The 17,010-nt window shown below is 36.7% G+C and overlaps 1 protein-coding gene across 9 annotated transcripts in view; it reads right to left on the bottom strand.

The window, feature by feature from the left end:
- Window positions 1–3,488: 3,488 nt before the first annotated feature.
- DGKH (diacylglycerol kinase eta) overlaps window positions 3,489–17,010 on the bottom strand; it is a 179,292-nt gene continuing 165,770 nt past the window's right edge. For 8 of the 9 annotated variants that reach the window (XM_082435364.1, XM_082435366.1, XM_082435362.1 and 5 more), the window contains one exon: window positions 3,489–16,797. In XM_082435364.1, the coding sequence (XP_082291490.1) occupies window positions 16,714–16,797 (84 nt within the window). In that variant the 3' untranslated portion in view covers window positions 3,489–16,713. The remainder of the gene's footprint in view (window positions 16,798–17,010) is intronic. The other variant, XR_014256274.1, reaches the window with a different exon arrangement.

Raw genomic sequence — 17,010 nt, 5'->3', positions numbered from 1 at the left:
TGTGAACCAGAAAACGGGCTCTCACCAGACACAGAATTTCCCAGTACCTTGATCTTGGACGTCTCAACATCCAGAACTGTAAGAAATAAATTTCTGTTGTTTAAAATCCACCTAGTCTATGGTATTCTGTTACAGCAGGCCGAATGGACAGACTATAAACTGTTAGCTGCCAAGATTAGGGAATTGACCTTCTGATTAATCAAGAATTATGGCTATATAAACAAATGACTACTTTAAAGAATTATTACAGAATAACATATAATTTGCCTTTTAAAGTATAAGTAATTTAATACGATGATTCAGAAAGTTCTTCAGAATCAGGCAGTGTCTCAGAGTCACCATGGAGATGCATAAAAGTTTTGGTTATTAGTGACTTGTTTTTAAAAGGAAGCTGTATAAAAAGCTTTTTTTGGAGTTCAAACTCTGATTCATTTGTTTCCTAATTTGGTTAGGATTCTGCATAATTTTCCTTTCTATATAGTCAACTGCAGAATTGAAGGGGACCCCAAGATGTTCTGGTCCTATGATCTGATGCTTGAATTACTTCTGACTTGGTCATCAAATAGATATTGTGCACATACCATGTTCAAAACTGGTCCATAAACTGGGATACAGTGGTGAAAAAATTTTCTTCCCTACATGGAGTTCACATTCTCTCAGCCTCTGTTTGAACCCTTCTCTCAAAGGGGAACTCATTCAATGAGACAGCCCAGGGCATCTTTGGACATCATAGTTTTTCCTGTCAATTTCACTTGCTGGTCTCATTTAAAAGTATCCATCCATAGATGAATGGATAGAGAAGATGTACTAATAGTATGTGTGTATACACACACACACACACACACACACACACACACAATGGAATACTACTCAGCCATAAAGGAGAATGAAATTTTGCCATTTGCAGAAACATGGATGGGACTTGGAGGTCATTATGCTAAGTGAAATAAGCCAGACAGAGAAAGACAAATACTCTTTGATATCACTTATATGTGAAATCTAAAAAATACAACAAACTTGAATATAACAAAAAAGAAGCAGACTCACAGACACAGAGAACAACCTAGTGGTTACCAGTGGGGAGAAGGAAGGGGCAATATAGGGATGGGGGGAGTGGGAGGTACAAACTACAAGGATGTATTGTAATAGGCTACAAGGATGTACTGTAAAACATGGGGATATAGCCAATATTTTGTAATAACTGTAAATGGAGCGGAACCTTTAAACATTGTATAAAACTTAAAAAAAATTTTTTTTAATCTCAAAAATAAGGATGAGCCATCAGCATACCTACATCTTACAGAACACACTAACAACCAATATTTTGTAATAGCTGTAAATGGAGCGTAACCTTTAAAAATTGTATAAAAATATAAAAAATTAAAAAAGAACTAATGCAAGTCCAACTCCCCGCAACGGTCCCTCAAATACTTAAATCAATTCTACATCCACCCTCATCTCCTCCCACCTCTACCCCCTTTCCCCAACCCTAAAGTTTCTCTTTTTCAAGCTAAGAATCCTCCAGTCCCTCAACTAATCCTCCGGGGCAGCGTCTTGCCCCACTTTCCACTGAATGTAATAAAGATTGCTGTTCTTAAAGAAGAGTGCCTTATTAGACTAAGTGGCCACTTAAGGAACTGTTACCTCTCAGCTCCCAGTACACACTTTGATCGTCTGCTCTGTGATGCTGGGGTTAAGGCTCTTGCAATACAAATGGCACTGCTCCCTGCCAGCTGGTTTTCTGCCCGCTCTGCCAATGGGCTACACAAGAGGGAAATTGGAAAGTGGGAGGGGAAAAGGCTTACTCTTCTTATTTTGTTCACTGTTTCTGCCAGCTTTGCCTGGGCACCAGTTCTCACCCTGGAAGGGCAGTGGGTCCCATTCTCCAGCCTAGAACCAGCTTCATCACACCCATCTCCCAGAAGCATCATCTGGAAAGCAACCCCTCCTCCAAGGTATGAGTCCTAGATCTGTGGAGCCCCTTTTCTGAGTCCCTGGGGGTCTTTCAGGACAACTTCATCTCTGTTTTTTTTTCTTGTGGCCTCTGCGCAGCTTGCAGGATCTTAGCAGTTCCCCGACCAGGGATCGAACCTGTGTTCCCTGCAGTGGAAGCACCGAGTCCTAACCACTGGACCGCCAGGGGATTCCCATAACTTCATCTTCTCTAATGGCTTCAAGCCACCAGATGAGGCTCCCAGATCTGTATTTCTTTCCCATGCCTCTCTCCAACATTGTCATGTAGCTTATGGACATCCTACAGTCGTCTTAAACCCATGATGCCCGAATATGAATTTGACCAAGGTACTTTCCTTTTCAGTTGGTAGAAACCTGGAATTCTTCTTTCCTTCTTGTTCATCCACCGCCAGTCTCCAAGCGCAGGCCATTTTCATCTCAGTATTTCTCAGATCTGTTCCCCCCTTTCCAGTTCCACTAAAACTGCCCTAAAGAAGTCCCTCATTATCTGTTTCTTAGACCCCCAGCTGATCTTCCTGTCCTTAGTCCTCTGCAGGTCAATTCCACCCACGGAGGTCAAATCTGATTGCACTGTTCTGCCCTCACCTACGCCAAGTTCCATCTCCGGTCTCTTGCTGTACTCCTTTTATGCTTCAGCAACACCGAGCTGTACCCACCATGCTGTTTCGCTGTCTTCTGCTGCACTGTCACCCCTGCATCACACACACTTACTTTGCCTGGCTAACTGCTTGAAGACTCAAGGTCACCTATCCAGGAAGGTGCCCCTAAACCTCCTCTACATCCTCCCTTCCTCTGTGCTCCCCACATACTTGGTTGCAGATTTTCATCACTGCACATAACACGCTGTGTTACAATAAGCTTTCTTTCTCACTAGACAGGACTATTCATAGATCGTTTCCACTGGAAACAACACCTGTCACATATTTGGTTCTTAACAAGTGTTTATTGGTGAACTTCAAGAACTCATTACTTTAAGGATAAATCAAATTATGTTTTTACCATGAATTCCCCCACCGGGTGGGATATTGCTCAGCAATAAAAAGAAACAAACTATTGATACATGCAACAACTGGATGAATTTCAGGAAATTAGACTGAGTGAAAAAAAGAAGTCACACCCTGTATGATTCCATTAATATAACATTCTTGAAATGACAAGATTATAAAAGTGGAGATAGATTAATGGTTTCCCAGGGTTAAGGGTGGGGGTGGAGGTGGGAGGGAAGTAGGTGTGGTCATAAAAGGGCAACACAAGGGATCTTTGTTATGGGTCCATGTGATGAGAAAATGTTTCAGCATCTTGACTGTGTCAGTGTCAATATCCTGGTTGCAATATTGTACTATATATAGGTTTGCAAGATGTCATCACCAGGGAGAAATGGGTAAAGGGTACACAGTTTCTCTCTCTCTCTCTGTTATTTTTTTACAACTATATGTGAATCTACAATTATCTCAAAATAAAAGGTTTAATTTAAAAAAAGAGATTCCAACCAAAAAGAATGGAGACTTCACACATTGTCCAAATGCATTCTTTTTATTTGAGAAGGACGATCTCAAGGCAGTGCCCTTTGGAAAAGGCATCTCTCATCATCATGTACATCGAGATCAACCATTACTCTCGGCAAAGTACAAAAATACACGCATCAGTGACTTCCATACAATAAATACATAATCATGCATCCCACAATAAAAGGCACAGAAACCTGGTCACTTAGTAGTCATAAAAATTACTAGCTACATTAACAAAGCCACCCAAATTATCAGTATAAGGAACTGTAACAATATATTCCAAAGGTGAAAACACATAAAACATCTTTAAAATAGTATGCAATAAATATCTCAATTGTATATATTTTAAAAATTATGCCATTGTAAACAGCATGTAAACAAACAAAACTCATGTTTTCTTACCATTATTAAAAGTCATTAGAGCTAAAGTTATAACCTCTGCTCTGTCAGGTATATTTCACTGGCAAGTGTACTAAGCAGTTTAAAGTTTCACTCTTTTCTGCAGCAAACAGAGCCCACTGTGTAATAAATAGATAGGATCTCCATCTTTCAGATACAAGTTTCAAAACAGACTACCAAAATGTAGTAAATTCTTATCTATAAATAATATGGCAAAGGCTAGATCCCAACTATCTTCTGCAATGCAAGGGACAAAAGGAACAATATTGTTAGGTTTTCAACATGATGATAAATAGGAGGCAAATCATGACTGATTATCTTTTTAAAAAATATTTATTTATTTATGTGGTTGCGACAGGTGTTAGTTGCAGCACGCGGGATCCTTAGTTGTGGCATGTGAACTCTTAGTTGCAGCATGCGTGTGGGATCTAGTTCTCTGACCAGGGATGGAACCTGGGCCCCCTGCATTGGGAGCTCAGAGTCTTAACCACTGTGCCACCAGGGAAGTCCCATGATTGATTATCTTTATTGAAAGGTAGAATGAATATGCTGAATATGACGGTCAAGTGTCCAGCCTTCTGAGCCTCTTTTTTTTGTGGTCCTTCTACAACATCGAACAAAGAGTAAAGCTCTATCAAACTAAGAATTTCCTTTTGCTAGAGAACATAGAAATGGTTGATACTTTATACTGATGGAAAACAGTGACTTCCAAATATGCCTATCAATATGTAAATGTACATACAAGTAAGGTTTTTTCCATACTTATTGACAATAGTTTTTTCCTTCTCATAAAGGAACCCAATTGCCTAACCATCAATAAATATTCAGAGAAGTTAATTTTTTATAACTCACATATTTTTGTTCTGTTTCATCTATATATCAGTGCATTGCGGCACAAAAATACCAGTAGTAGATTTACTATATGCTTAGGTAAGTATGCTACCTGTTAAATATTATTACTCCCTACTCCCCATTAAAAATAACTGAGGTGGAAACGTCAACCAATAACTTCAAGTGGAGCCTTTGAAATATACCAGAAAGCACTATTTCCTTCTACTGTGGGTTCCCAATGTATACTTCATATATTTTGGTGTGTGTGTCATTAGTGAGGATATATGCCTTCCTAAAATGGACTTAAAATTGAACTTGTGTCCTACAAACTCATTAGTCACTTGGATCACACATAGCACCTATGGTTGTGGAAATGGGGTTCTATAGGATTGATGAAAGATGTACTTGACAAGTGATGGTCAAAAATTATTTGTGGTTGACCTGAAAATACAAAAACTGTGGACATAAAAATGGGATTACTTATTTATGACACAGAATTTAGTTAGTTTTTTGGGTGGAAAGTGACCACTTCCCTGAAAAAATCTGAGAAATAATACTTGATTTAAAAACATGTCCTCCCAATTTCTTAAACTGTAGAAGAATAATCATGAAAACGAACTTGAACTCTATCAGACAAGAGCTATGTCTTATTTTCTTTGTATCCTCAGCATTAATCAAGTGTCAAGTGTAGAGCAGGTAAAAAATATCTACTAAGTGAGTGAAGTAAGAGGCCATTTAATTTACTTACATGCAAATTTTGGATTTATTTAATTTTTAAAATTATTGACTTTAAAGGGCTGTTTTTTTTTTTGGGGGGGGGGCATGCCAGGTGGCATGCAGGATCTTAGTTCCCTGACCAGGGATTGAACCCGTGCCCCCTGCAGTGGAAGCACAGAGTCCTAACCACTGGACTGCCAGGGAATTCCGATAAAGGGCTTTTTATGTTAACCTTTATCATAATTTGGAGACATGGTAGAAAGCCTTTATAGAATCACAAAAGAAAAAACAGACCCTTAGGTAATAGTTTTTAGTCTTTATGTTCTATATGGGGTGATAACAGTGGCAAACAAGACTTCTTATATTTGCATAATAAAAAATGAAATAATCATTAACTATAGATGACCTGAAATTGCACAAATTCAGTCTCTATCTCTGGTTGAAAACTATTTTTCAGAAAATTATACCTAAATTACCTCTTTAAAAATTATTTCTCAAGTCTCATTATTTTGTGTAGGTAATTAGTGTATGTATTTACGTAGATTGTATACACTGAATATCTGCCAAAGAGAGATCATCTTTAGGGCATATTTATGGATTATGACTAAGAAGGAGTTGGCAGTTATGTGAAAATTTTCTAAGCTTCAATTTTAGAAACAAGAATTCAGATTTGGTAAATATTTCTCATGAATAGCTAACAAATGATTATCCTTCACAAAGCAACTGCTCTTCCCTGCTGTTTCTCTTCTGTTGGTTCTCCCAGAGTCTATGTGTGCTTCTGAATACACATCTCACTCATATGGACTCTCAGGGAAGTCTAAGCGTTCATTTGTGAAAGTATAAAAACACAAAGAAGTTTGGGCGCTATATTACCTTCATTCACTCAACATTTATTAAAGTCCTATTATGCGCTAGCTAGACACTGAGACTACAAAGAGAAATCCAGTAGTGGGCAAGCAGATATATATATATTGAATTACTGAAATGTGATATATATATTGAATTATTGAAATGCGATGTTATTTTAATAGAAGAAGTTTCAAGAGACTATGGAGCATGGATGAAATACTTAACCTGCCTGGGAAGTCAGGTAGAGAGAGTGTCATAGAAGGTAAAATTTGAACTGAGTCTTGAATGAGTTGATCTACAGCACGTGATTATGCCAAAGCACTGAACTGTGAGAAGTTCCAAACTCCTGGGTTACAAAAGGTCTCTAGAGGAAATGGTGGGTGACGATGCTAAAAATGGTGGGAAGAGGCAAGGTCATGGAGACCTTTATCCATCACGCTGAGGAGTTAGGCTGCCATGCTGTAAAGCAGGGAGAGTCTAGTTAAGAATTTTTAGCAGAGGCATGACAAAACAAATCTGTGTTTTAAAAAGACCAATCTGTCAACCATGTGGAAAATGGACTAGAGGTAGGGGAGAAGGAAGGTAGGAAAACTGGTCGCTGAAAAACTATGGCAAAAGCATAGAAGAGGGGCTTCCCTGGTGGTGCAATGGTTAAGAATCCGCCTGCCAATGCAGGGGACATGGGTTCGAGCCCTGGTCCTGAAAGATCCCACGTGCGGTGGAGCAACTAAGCCCGTGCACCACGACTACTGAGCCTGCGCTCTAGAGCCCGCAAGCCACAACTACTGAAGCCCCCGTGCCGCAACTACTAAGCCTGCATGCTGCAACTACTGAAGCCCGTGTGCCGCAACTACTGAGCCTGCATGCTGCAACTACTGAAGCCCGCACGCCTAGAGTCCATGCTCCACAATAAGAGAAGCCACCGCAATGAGAGGCCCACGCACTGCAATGAAGAGTAGCCCCCGCTCGCCACGACTAGAGAAAACCCGCACACAGCAAAGAAGACTCAACGCAGCCAAAAATAAATAAAATAAATAAATTAAAAAAAAATTAAAAGCATAGGAGAGAAAAATGGTAAAGGTTTGTACTGATAAAAGTCTGAACCAAGGCATTAGCACTTTGCTTTACTGCAACTAATTAGAAATACAACATAAAATGTCAATTCAATTTTTGAGATGGACAAAAAATAAAATATGCAACTGTATAAATACTAAAAAAACACTTTGATATAGAAAAGGCTTTGGCTTATACAATTCCAAAGCAAGATTAAGTTAAGCCTGTGTTTTGTTCCACATTTTAGCTTATGAGTGTCTTGGCAGAAAAACATAATCACATAATGTTGCTATGAGAACTGTCACCTCTCAAAAGCTTTCTGAAAGCTTTTCAAGTAAAAGGAGGCAAGGAAACAAAAGAACTGTTCAAGTTTGCAATTCTTTCATGCTCATCATTATGTATATTTAAAAATTGCTGCACAATGGAAATCTGTAAACAGGGTAGGTGCTAATTAAAATGATAATTAATTTTAATTATACTAAGGTCAACTGTATATCAGGTCACTGTGGGAAGCAAATTCCCAGAAAAATAATTTTTTCCCATCACTGTACCAAATCATTCTGGAATCATCATTTAGAGATCTGTTATTATGAAAACTAAGTTGAGCCATTAAGACGGATCAAAATACATGCAAATGAGCTCTGATTCAGTCTTTTCCCTTATGTCATGCAGCTTACACCCTCTTAAAATTCCAGCATTTTTAGGGGAGGGGGATGCAGCAGGAGCTCCAATGTCATAAATAAATACCAGATTTAGCAAGGAAATCTTTAAGTCAAGGATCAGACAGTGACTGAATTCAAATGTCAGGGAAAAATAAAGTCAATATTCATTTACCCTTATCTATATTTAATAATTTTAACTAGGTTGTTCTAATTTTTTCCCCTTAATTGTTCTTAGATTTCCATTATGGTAATAATTAAGACAATCTCTAGCTTAGTTTCTTTACAGGAAGTTTTGAAGGTACTTTGCATGAGAGAGTACCATTCCTTAGCCAAAGAAGGTAGTGATGCATGCTTCAGATCAAACAGCAAGGAAACTATTTAGAATTCACTTAGTATAGAAAGTAAGTGACGTCACAGAGTAAAACAAGGTAAGGGAGTCCGGTATTCCTTTTTTAAAAACGCTGATTTAAAGAGACATTTTCCTCTTTGGGGAGTTAATCTAAGAAAAGATGTGAAAGTCTTAGCTAATATATATTTATAAAACTGTTGTCTGGGGTGAGTGTAAAAAAAATTGGTCTAAATTTCTGAAGATTTTAGAAGTGAGTTTTTAGCCTATACCAAAATGAATAATATGAACCTGTAGTACACAGATGAACATACCCATAACCTTCTCTGGTGCTGATAGTACTAATGTAACTTCACTTATTTTTTAAATGAACAGAAAGGGATATTAATTTGGGCTTTTAATTTTCATGTGATAGGATAAAGTCTGGGAAGCTTTTCCATACATCTAAAATGACAGTGGGAAAGAAGTAGTAAACTTAAGTATGATTCACACTTACCTAGTTCCTTTTGTAAAAGAAAAATTAACAAGAACTTATAATTGATAATATTGTGTGCCATTTCTAATTAGGGAAACCAAGGCACCAAAACATCTAGCTCGTAGAAAGGACACAGTGAGCCAGTGCCAAAGTCAGTTGAGGAACCCAATAAACCTAAACCATATTCCCATCTCCAGAATCACAGAATTTAGCTATTTATAATATTGTAAATTTGAATCCTTTTTTATTGTTTCAAATGAAAGGAAAATCCATCCTTGCTAACAAATTTCAAGGTTCTAAGCCTTGAAAGGTTCATGAAAATCAATCTCTTTACTCTGTATGGTCTGGTGTGACCTACATTTACCAGAGTTCTTCTTTGGGAAGTTGCTAAGCCCTTCTGACTAGTTCTCCCTACATCACTTACTAAGTTGAGAAAATACAGACATTTGCCTCATGTAATAAACACAAATGATCAGGTTATCCAAACTACCTGCTTAATTGACTTACAAATTTCAACAGTAGAATGGGTTCCCTAAACTCACTGGTTATTTTGAAAAGATACAGATACAAACCCAGACTTCACCAGTGTGACATTTTTTTGTTTTTTGTGGTTTTGTGCCCACCATACATCTCACACGTTTTGCATTTTTATAATATAAACTGAAAGATACCTATGTTCAAACTGTTGATTTCCAAAACTTTCACAAATTACCAAGCTCCTTTTTCCTTTAATTCCCATATAATGTTTCTCATATATTTTCTTTTTTCCTGCCTTCAATAATTGCTTGTGCAACAATAAAATTAATGTAAAACTCTATGTCTTTTAAATTCTAGTAAATTAATTCTTAATCTTCTCCTATAGTTCTTAAATAGTTCACAATTCATGTACTGCTTACACTGTAAAACAATAAAACAGTTGAATTTAGGGCTTATTAAAGTGATTTCTTTGGTATATGACACAGCCTCATGGTAAATCAGAACAGTTAATTTTCTTCCTTGAAAACGTGATTTTATTCTGTGTGGTATGTTGTGCTATTATGTTTAACATTTTTAGTTTTTTAAAAGTTGAATAGAGAATATTTTAAAACAGAAATAATTCAAAACTCAATTAAAATCCCATTGACTTGATTGACAGAAACAGACAAACCATTATCCCTCATAGGTCCTCTGACTAAAGCAGCCCAGAGTCAAATGCAAACCTGTTAAAAATATACACCCTGAAACCTAGAGCTGGAGGTATGTGAAATTTGGAGGGTTCAAGATTTTTAATGTTCATTCAAATGTCATATTGGCAGTATAATCACTGAGATCTCTTTTAAAACAAAAATTGAAAATTTACTACAGAAAAGCAGTCCTGACTTGAAGATAAAACATATATTGGCAAAATATAGCATGATGAAATCCCTTGGTTACAGTAAATACTTAATATTGGTGATTTCATTTTTGGCTTTATGCCTTTTTCCATATTTATTTTAAACATGAAAATTTTTTTTTTTAACAGACTCCCTATTACTTTTCAGCTATCTATGATGGTAAAGAATCAGATTTTTACACGGAAAAAAATTGGGCATCTGTTTGACAGAAATGAGTACTTCAAGTACGTAAGTAAATCATTAACAGAGCTGTTACACTCTAAGCAACAGCAGTAACAAAGAAAAGATCTAGAATATGCATTTTGTGTAAAGATTAAATTTCACGACATAATAAATAAATGCACTGATTTATACAACTTGTAAAAACCTTCTACTGATGAGTATGAGTAATACTGTCTATTACTGACTTTGCTGATATCAGCATTGCCTCGCATAGAGAGTCAAAGGTAAAATACTTGCCCCCAAAGCCACAAAATATACAAAGCTGGTTTGTTATTAAATACTTTGTCTGCCAGAAGTCCTACAAACTAAAATACATCTCGGCAGTTTGAATCATCAGCGTGACCAGTTTTTTGGTATAAAAAGATAAGAAAAATTTTAATATGAAAATTAATAAAACCAGTAAAAGGAGAAACCTGTTGTATAAATAGACATTTTAATGTAAAACTGAGACTTTCATTTCACTTAAGAGGAAGAAAAAATTCGATACAACTTACTTGAATATTTGAAAATAATTATATATTTTCCCAGCTCTAGATAAATATATTACTCCAATTTATTAGTCATCTTCAATATACAATATATAACTCACAAAACTGGGAATGTTACAACGCCAAAACCTTTCACAGCGCTAGTTACCAGTTACCAGAACTGTAAGAAATCTTTAGCTACATATCAGCTTAATACTTAGAATATAGAAATAGATATGGCTAAGCAGTGGCAAACAATAGTGCAAACAGTAAGGACAACAAAATATATTTGTTTTCCTTTTTAGCTTGTATATCTAACTGCATTATCCTACTTCAGTGGCATTATCAACTGAGTATGAAACTTACGTTAATCCATTTAGAAAGTAACCCTATGTTCCTTTAGGTTTGATTAACTTGCTCCTGAAATGCAGTTCTATGAAATATCCAGACTATTCAGAAATTCCTATACAATGAATAACTTGTAGCTAAAATGAAATATTTTATGTGGAGTTTTTAGAACTTTTAAGTAGTGGCTTGGTTTCTATTTTTCCAACTAAAACTTGGAAGTGCATACAAAATTAAGAGGGAGAGGATATAAATATATGTAAATAGAATCTTAATTACATAAAGGGAATTAACCTGTTCATCTATATTAGTAATATGGGGTTTTTCTTAAACATCGTTACTGAGTTTAAGGCAGCCTCAGTTACTCTGTTAAACTTCTTTTCCTGAAAATAACAGAAAGAAGTATACAAATAGGTACAGTCCAGCTGTCTTTTATCTCTCCATTCTCTGTCACGATAAACCTTTACAGTTTTTTATTCTAAAAGAGATGTCTCTCAACAAAACTTGGAGGAAATAAAGAGGAAACAATAATAACAATAAAAATTAATGCTTTGTGTATTATAAAAATCAATAATCATTGTCTCTTTAAAGTTTTGCTTGTTTCTTTAGAAGGCATCCTATTGCAAAGGCAACATATTACCCAACTGACACAGAGATTGCTATACAAGAGTCACTGGGGAGATGCCATAGCAGAGAGAAACAAGCCCCAGGCCCCATGGCACTTGGCGTGGGGCAGTGAGAGCAGAGGCATGGCAGTCAAGCTCTGGAAACCACTTGGGAAGCTATTCCATTGACCAATAATATTGAGGAATCTTCACTTCTTACTCTTTTCAGCTGATTTAAAGAACTGCCATTTATATCGTCAATCTCTAAACCCATTGTTTCATCCAACCTGCATTTGAAAAATGCAAGATAAGTTCATTTTGGAAGGAGGGAGCAGGAGAGAGCCTAGATGTCAAGGTTGAAAGATGTAATGTTTTTACAGCTTAATGAAAAGCGGTATCTTTAAAGAATTCACATCTATACAACAGAAAAGTCCACTATGTTGTCAACCCAGTGGGAGATAATAGGTAATTTACTTTAGAAATGATGTAGAGACGTTTCCACTCTAATTTTCTAAGTCATAGTTTTGCGTGGGTATTTCCTTCCTCAATTCCTGTTACAAATAACTTCTATGGAGATTAAAGTAGTGGTCTCTTTATTCATTAAAATTAGCTAAAGAATCTCTAGGCAATAATGTTTTGGTCAATTATATCACTATGTAAAAAAAAAGTAAAGGCTTACTGACCATATGTCACACTGGGACAGATCTTATTATAGAATTAAATAATTTGTATTTTGAGGGTCAAGAATATACTATTTTTCAGGCACTATTTTAAGGAATTATTAACTCTCTGAAAATCAGGATAAGTTAGCATAATAAGAAAGCCAGATTTTAGTCTAGCAAAACATGCCTTCTTTTAGGGTCTTATTGACACATTCACTTTACTTGTAATCATTTTGGGTCTCTCTCTCTCTCTTTTTTTTTTGCATGCCTAGTGATTCATTTAATGTGTGTATGCTGCTATGTGCCCTCAAGCGTGAACTATGTCAATAGGATAATCTACTGATAAACGAAAGTGAAAAGTACAGGTTGTTGGAGACCAACCCGGCCTTTACTTATCTCAGTACATATTCTTCTGAAATGTTCCCTGTGACTTAAGTTGTGAACAAATGAGAATGTCACATGAGCAAATGCAGATTGTTAGTGACTTAGACGTGGGGTGAGGAGCTGGAGAGAGGCCAGTTGTGTTGGCCAATCTCCTGTGTGCCACCTTATCTACCAAAATATAACCAAAATATATACTGGGTAGGTAGGGCTCATCTAGAACCTGGATTAGGAATAAGGATTGAGAAGAAAACTCAGCTGGGTGATGAATGAGTTTCAGCTCATTTCTGGGACTAGTTGGAGAAGAGATAGGAAACAGTGGGTTGGACAGCAAGCTACTCTGAGAACCTTCGAAGACCTCAGATCTCTCCTAGCTAGGAGAGAGAAAAACGCATCTAGGCCAGGGCTAATTACCCAACAAATCTTATTAAAAGGAAGATTTTGACTCAGCAGGGCTGGAATGGACTGAGATTCTGCATTTCTATAAGCATCCCAGGGATGCTGCCAGTCCATGGACCACATTTTGAGTAGCAATGATGCAGAGCAGTGCTGTCCAGGAGAATTTTTGCAGTGATGGAACTATTCAACATCTGTATTGTCTGCTATGGTTACTGAGTGATTGAAATGTTGCTAGTGCAACTGAGCAACTAAATTTCTAATTAAATTAACTTTAAACAGCCACATGGAACTAGTGGCTACAATGTAGGACAGCACAGATCTTAGACATTCAGGGATCACCTCTTCTCAGCCAGAGCAATATACGTGATGGTCCTCAAATGATCTAATCCATCAATTCATTTAGATTAGTAAGTTTCCTTTTATAAAACGCAAACTGTAAAATCAGTTCCTTTAAATTGTTTTCTTCCTAACACTTGGCTAGATGACCAACAGTGGGTGCCAAGGTGGGGCAAGATAAAAGAAGTCAGTTTGTAGTGGGACAGTTGATGAGGAAAGGGTAGTACGTGGCAGTGAGAATTTGAGCCACCATGTCTATTGGGCACGTGGAAAAATGGGAAGCCAGGAAGTAAGCAAGAAACTCAGAAAGTGAGGTGGAGGGACAGATGGAAGAGAAAAATTGAGTACTCTGAAATTTTATTTAGGCCTGACCCTGTCCCTTTCTTGACAAGTAAGTTGTTCCTCAGGAAAACGAGCAGTGAAGGAAAATGAAAGGAAGTGGATGGTAGCTGTGATTCCCCTCCAACCCTCCCAAATTATCTACATGCAGGAGAGTCTGGTGGGGAGGAAAGACGGCAATTACAGCTGCCAATCAGGCCCAGGCTTGAGCTTCTCACCTCAGCTTATGCATGGACCAAGGCACAGAGGCCCCACCTGCACTCCCCAGAGCTGGGATCAGGCCACGTGGAGAAGCTCTTCCTATCTTTGTTGTAACCCCATCTACCATGAGAAGCTGATTCCTCTGCGAGGCTGACAGTGGCCTCTGGAGGCTCTGAGGGCACCATCCTGGCAAACAGGCGTGAGTGATGTCCTTTGGGTCCTACATAGCCATGCACAGACAATGCACACAGTGAAAAATGCTCTTATTTAACCAAAAAGATCAAAATTGTCATTTTAAAGAATTTCCCTCATCCAAAAGCCATTTGCTGGAAAATTCTAGCTAAGGATTCTGTTAACTGAGGTTCAACATATATAAGGGATGTTACTCAAGAGTGAAAAAGCAACATCAAATACAAAATCTAATCATTTACATCTTACTCTTAAATTCTGAACATGTGATAACTAGATAATCTTTCCTATTGGCAAAGGAGAATTTGGGGAGATTTTTGCATTCATTCATTCTTTTCTAGGATTTCTTGCCTCCTTGCCTCCACCTTTCCTTTTTTTTTCTTTTTGTGTACAGGGATCCGTGATCTCAGCAGAGAGTTCTGAGAACCTGGTCTGCCTATTTTGATTTCACAGGGAAGTGCCTGAAAGAGCAGGATACTTTGCACGGTGAGGGACTCTAAAAGGGACTGGAAAGGAAGACCTTTGATTTCATAGGTGCGGATAACATTAAAATTAAGTGAGTAGCTCTTTGCTCTTTTAAGCTACCTGATACAATTCGCTTTGGAAAATTTCCATTTATTCACAACTTAGGTAAAATATATAGTCAGACACACTTGGTCAGGAACCCATCAAGTTTCATTTATTTTTAAGATGCCCAAATTTTGTGATTTTTACTAGTAAATACTCAAGTTATAAATAAGGATAAACATCAAATATTTAAACCCTTTTGATATAATTAAATTATATGTCTGACAATAGCTCATTTTAAATGTTTTCCCATTGATATTTCTCTTTAAGCATCTGGCAAATAAATGTCTAGAAAATATCAATGAGAGTATATTTCAGATTACATGTACACAAGTGTGAATGTACATATAAATGTATATGTGTATATATGTATATCTTTTGAGCACCTACCTAGAAGGCTACTTTATGAAAATTGTTACCACTAGGTCAGTACCCTGTTTACTTCTCTTATATAGAAGATTTTTAAACATTAGAATTAATTTTTTGGTATATGATGTCTAAAGAAAATTTAGTTAAGGACATTTTTGTGACTTTTTGATATGTATGCCTTTGGCTTTCAAAGATTTTGATCATTGTAATGTTGACTCCTCATGCGCTAGACTAAAGTATAGTTTACAAAAAGGAAAATAATATCTACCTGATAGGATATAAGAATTAAGTGAGATAATAATAAATAATGGAAAGCCCTTAAGAAAAAATTTAAATCTCTTTTGTTGGGAAGTTTGTGTCAGGAGTCCCTTTAGCTAGTGGGTGAGTCTGGGTGACCAATCAGTATACCAATCCCAGTTGAGACGTTGGGGAAATTCCTGGATGTCAACAGTCTGCTATATTATAGATGCAAACAGAGTATTAAATAATTATTTAATTGAAATGAAAAATTTAAGACAGAATGTGGGAATTTTGGTACGGAAAGCTATAATAAGTTTTGTTAGGCAACAGAACATATAATTTTATGAAAATATCCAGAGAATTTTCTTAATGTGCACACCTACTGTTTATGATAGGTTGGTATAAAATTGGCTTGCATAAGATATATATCATTTGTTGATTAGGGCACAGACACATGTTCAAAAATTCTTAGATATAGAATATTTATGCAAAATTCCACATCAAAGAACAGAAAAGTGCCTTTAGCCAACCAAAAGGTACTTAGGTAGTAATAAATTAAATTCCATTAAAACTGACATTAAAGCTAAGTGTTACATATTAAATGTGACATGCAAGAAACAGAAAGACAATTCAGGCAGGAACATCGTGCATTAAGATTTGCATTCATTCATAGAATTTGAGGGGTTTTAACCATATTCTTTGACCACTGAGAGCTAGGAATCTGAGGTGATACCAATTCAAAACACCACTTAATTTACATCTTAGTCTTCTAGCCAGTGATTTTAAGTAAGAAGCCAATGCCTCCAATAATGAAACCCAAGAAGTTTCAGCTACATATTGTTATGTGGTTGCACGGTAAGAACATTCTATCTGGCCAGGTTAAAGGAAAGTAAACATTGTGCAATTCCACCTTTTGGACAATGCAATTGTCTCAGATTCCTCCCACCTTTTTACTAATATGAGCATATTTGAATGTGTCAGGTTTGCACAATAAGAAAATGGCTTTGTGGAATGTATTTTTTTGGCACAAAATATTTTCTAATACCTCAAATCAAAATTTTCACCCATATCAAGCCATAGAGGTGCCTCAGTGGTGCTTACTTATCTAGGCAGAAAACTACAAGAACAGCCAATGGCTCCCAAGGACTTTGCATTAAGTAGCAATTACTTTCCTTCCAAGGAATAGCACCAATATGATTACACCTCAGACTGGGGGAGTGCTCCTTCCAAGCTCTTTAATTCCCTGGAGAATTCGCTTCATATGACCCACTTTCGGTATCCCCAGGTCCTAAAAATAAAAAAAAGGAAAAAAAGGTAGAAAGAAAGAAAAAAGAAAGAGGAAGAAGTTTACCGACAAGAGAAAAACTGAGGATTAAATATTTAACTAGCTAATGACACAGTTAGCATTCAGCTCATTCATTTTAGTTTATGTTCAATGATTTAGGAAGTAAAAGTTAGAAAAGTAAGTTTATAAAACCAAAAAAACTCTGGCATTAAAAAA

This window comes from Balaenoptera physalus (genome assembly GCF_965194825.1).
Source record: "Balaenoptera physalus genome assembly, chromosome: 18".
Lineage (NCBI taxonomy): Eukaryota > Metazoa > Chordata > Mammalia > Artiodactyla > Balaenopteridae > Balaenoptera > Balaenoptera physalus.
The sequence above is the reverse complement of the archived record's forward strand: the minus strand, read 5'-3'. Positions and strand labels throughout refer to the sequence as shown.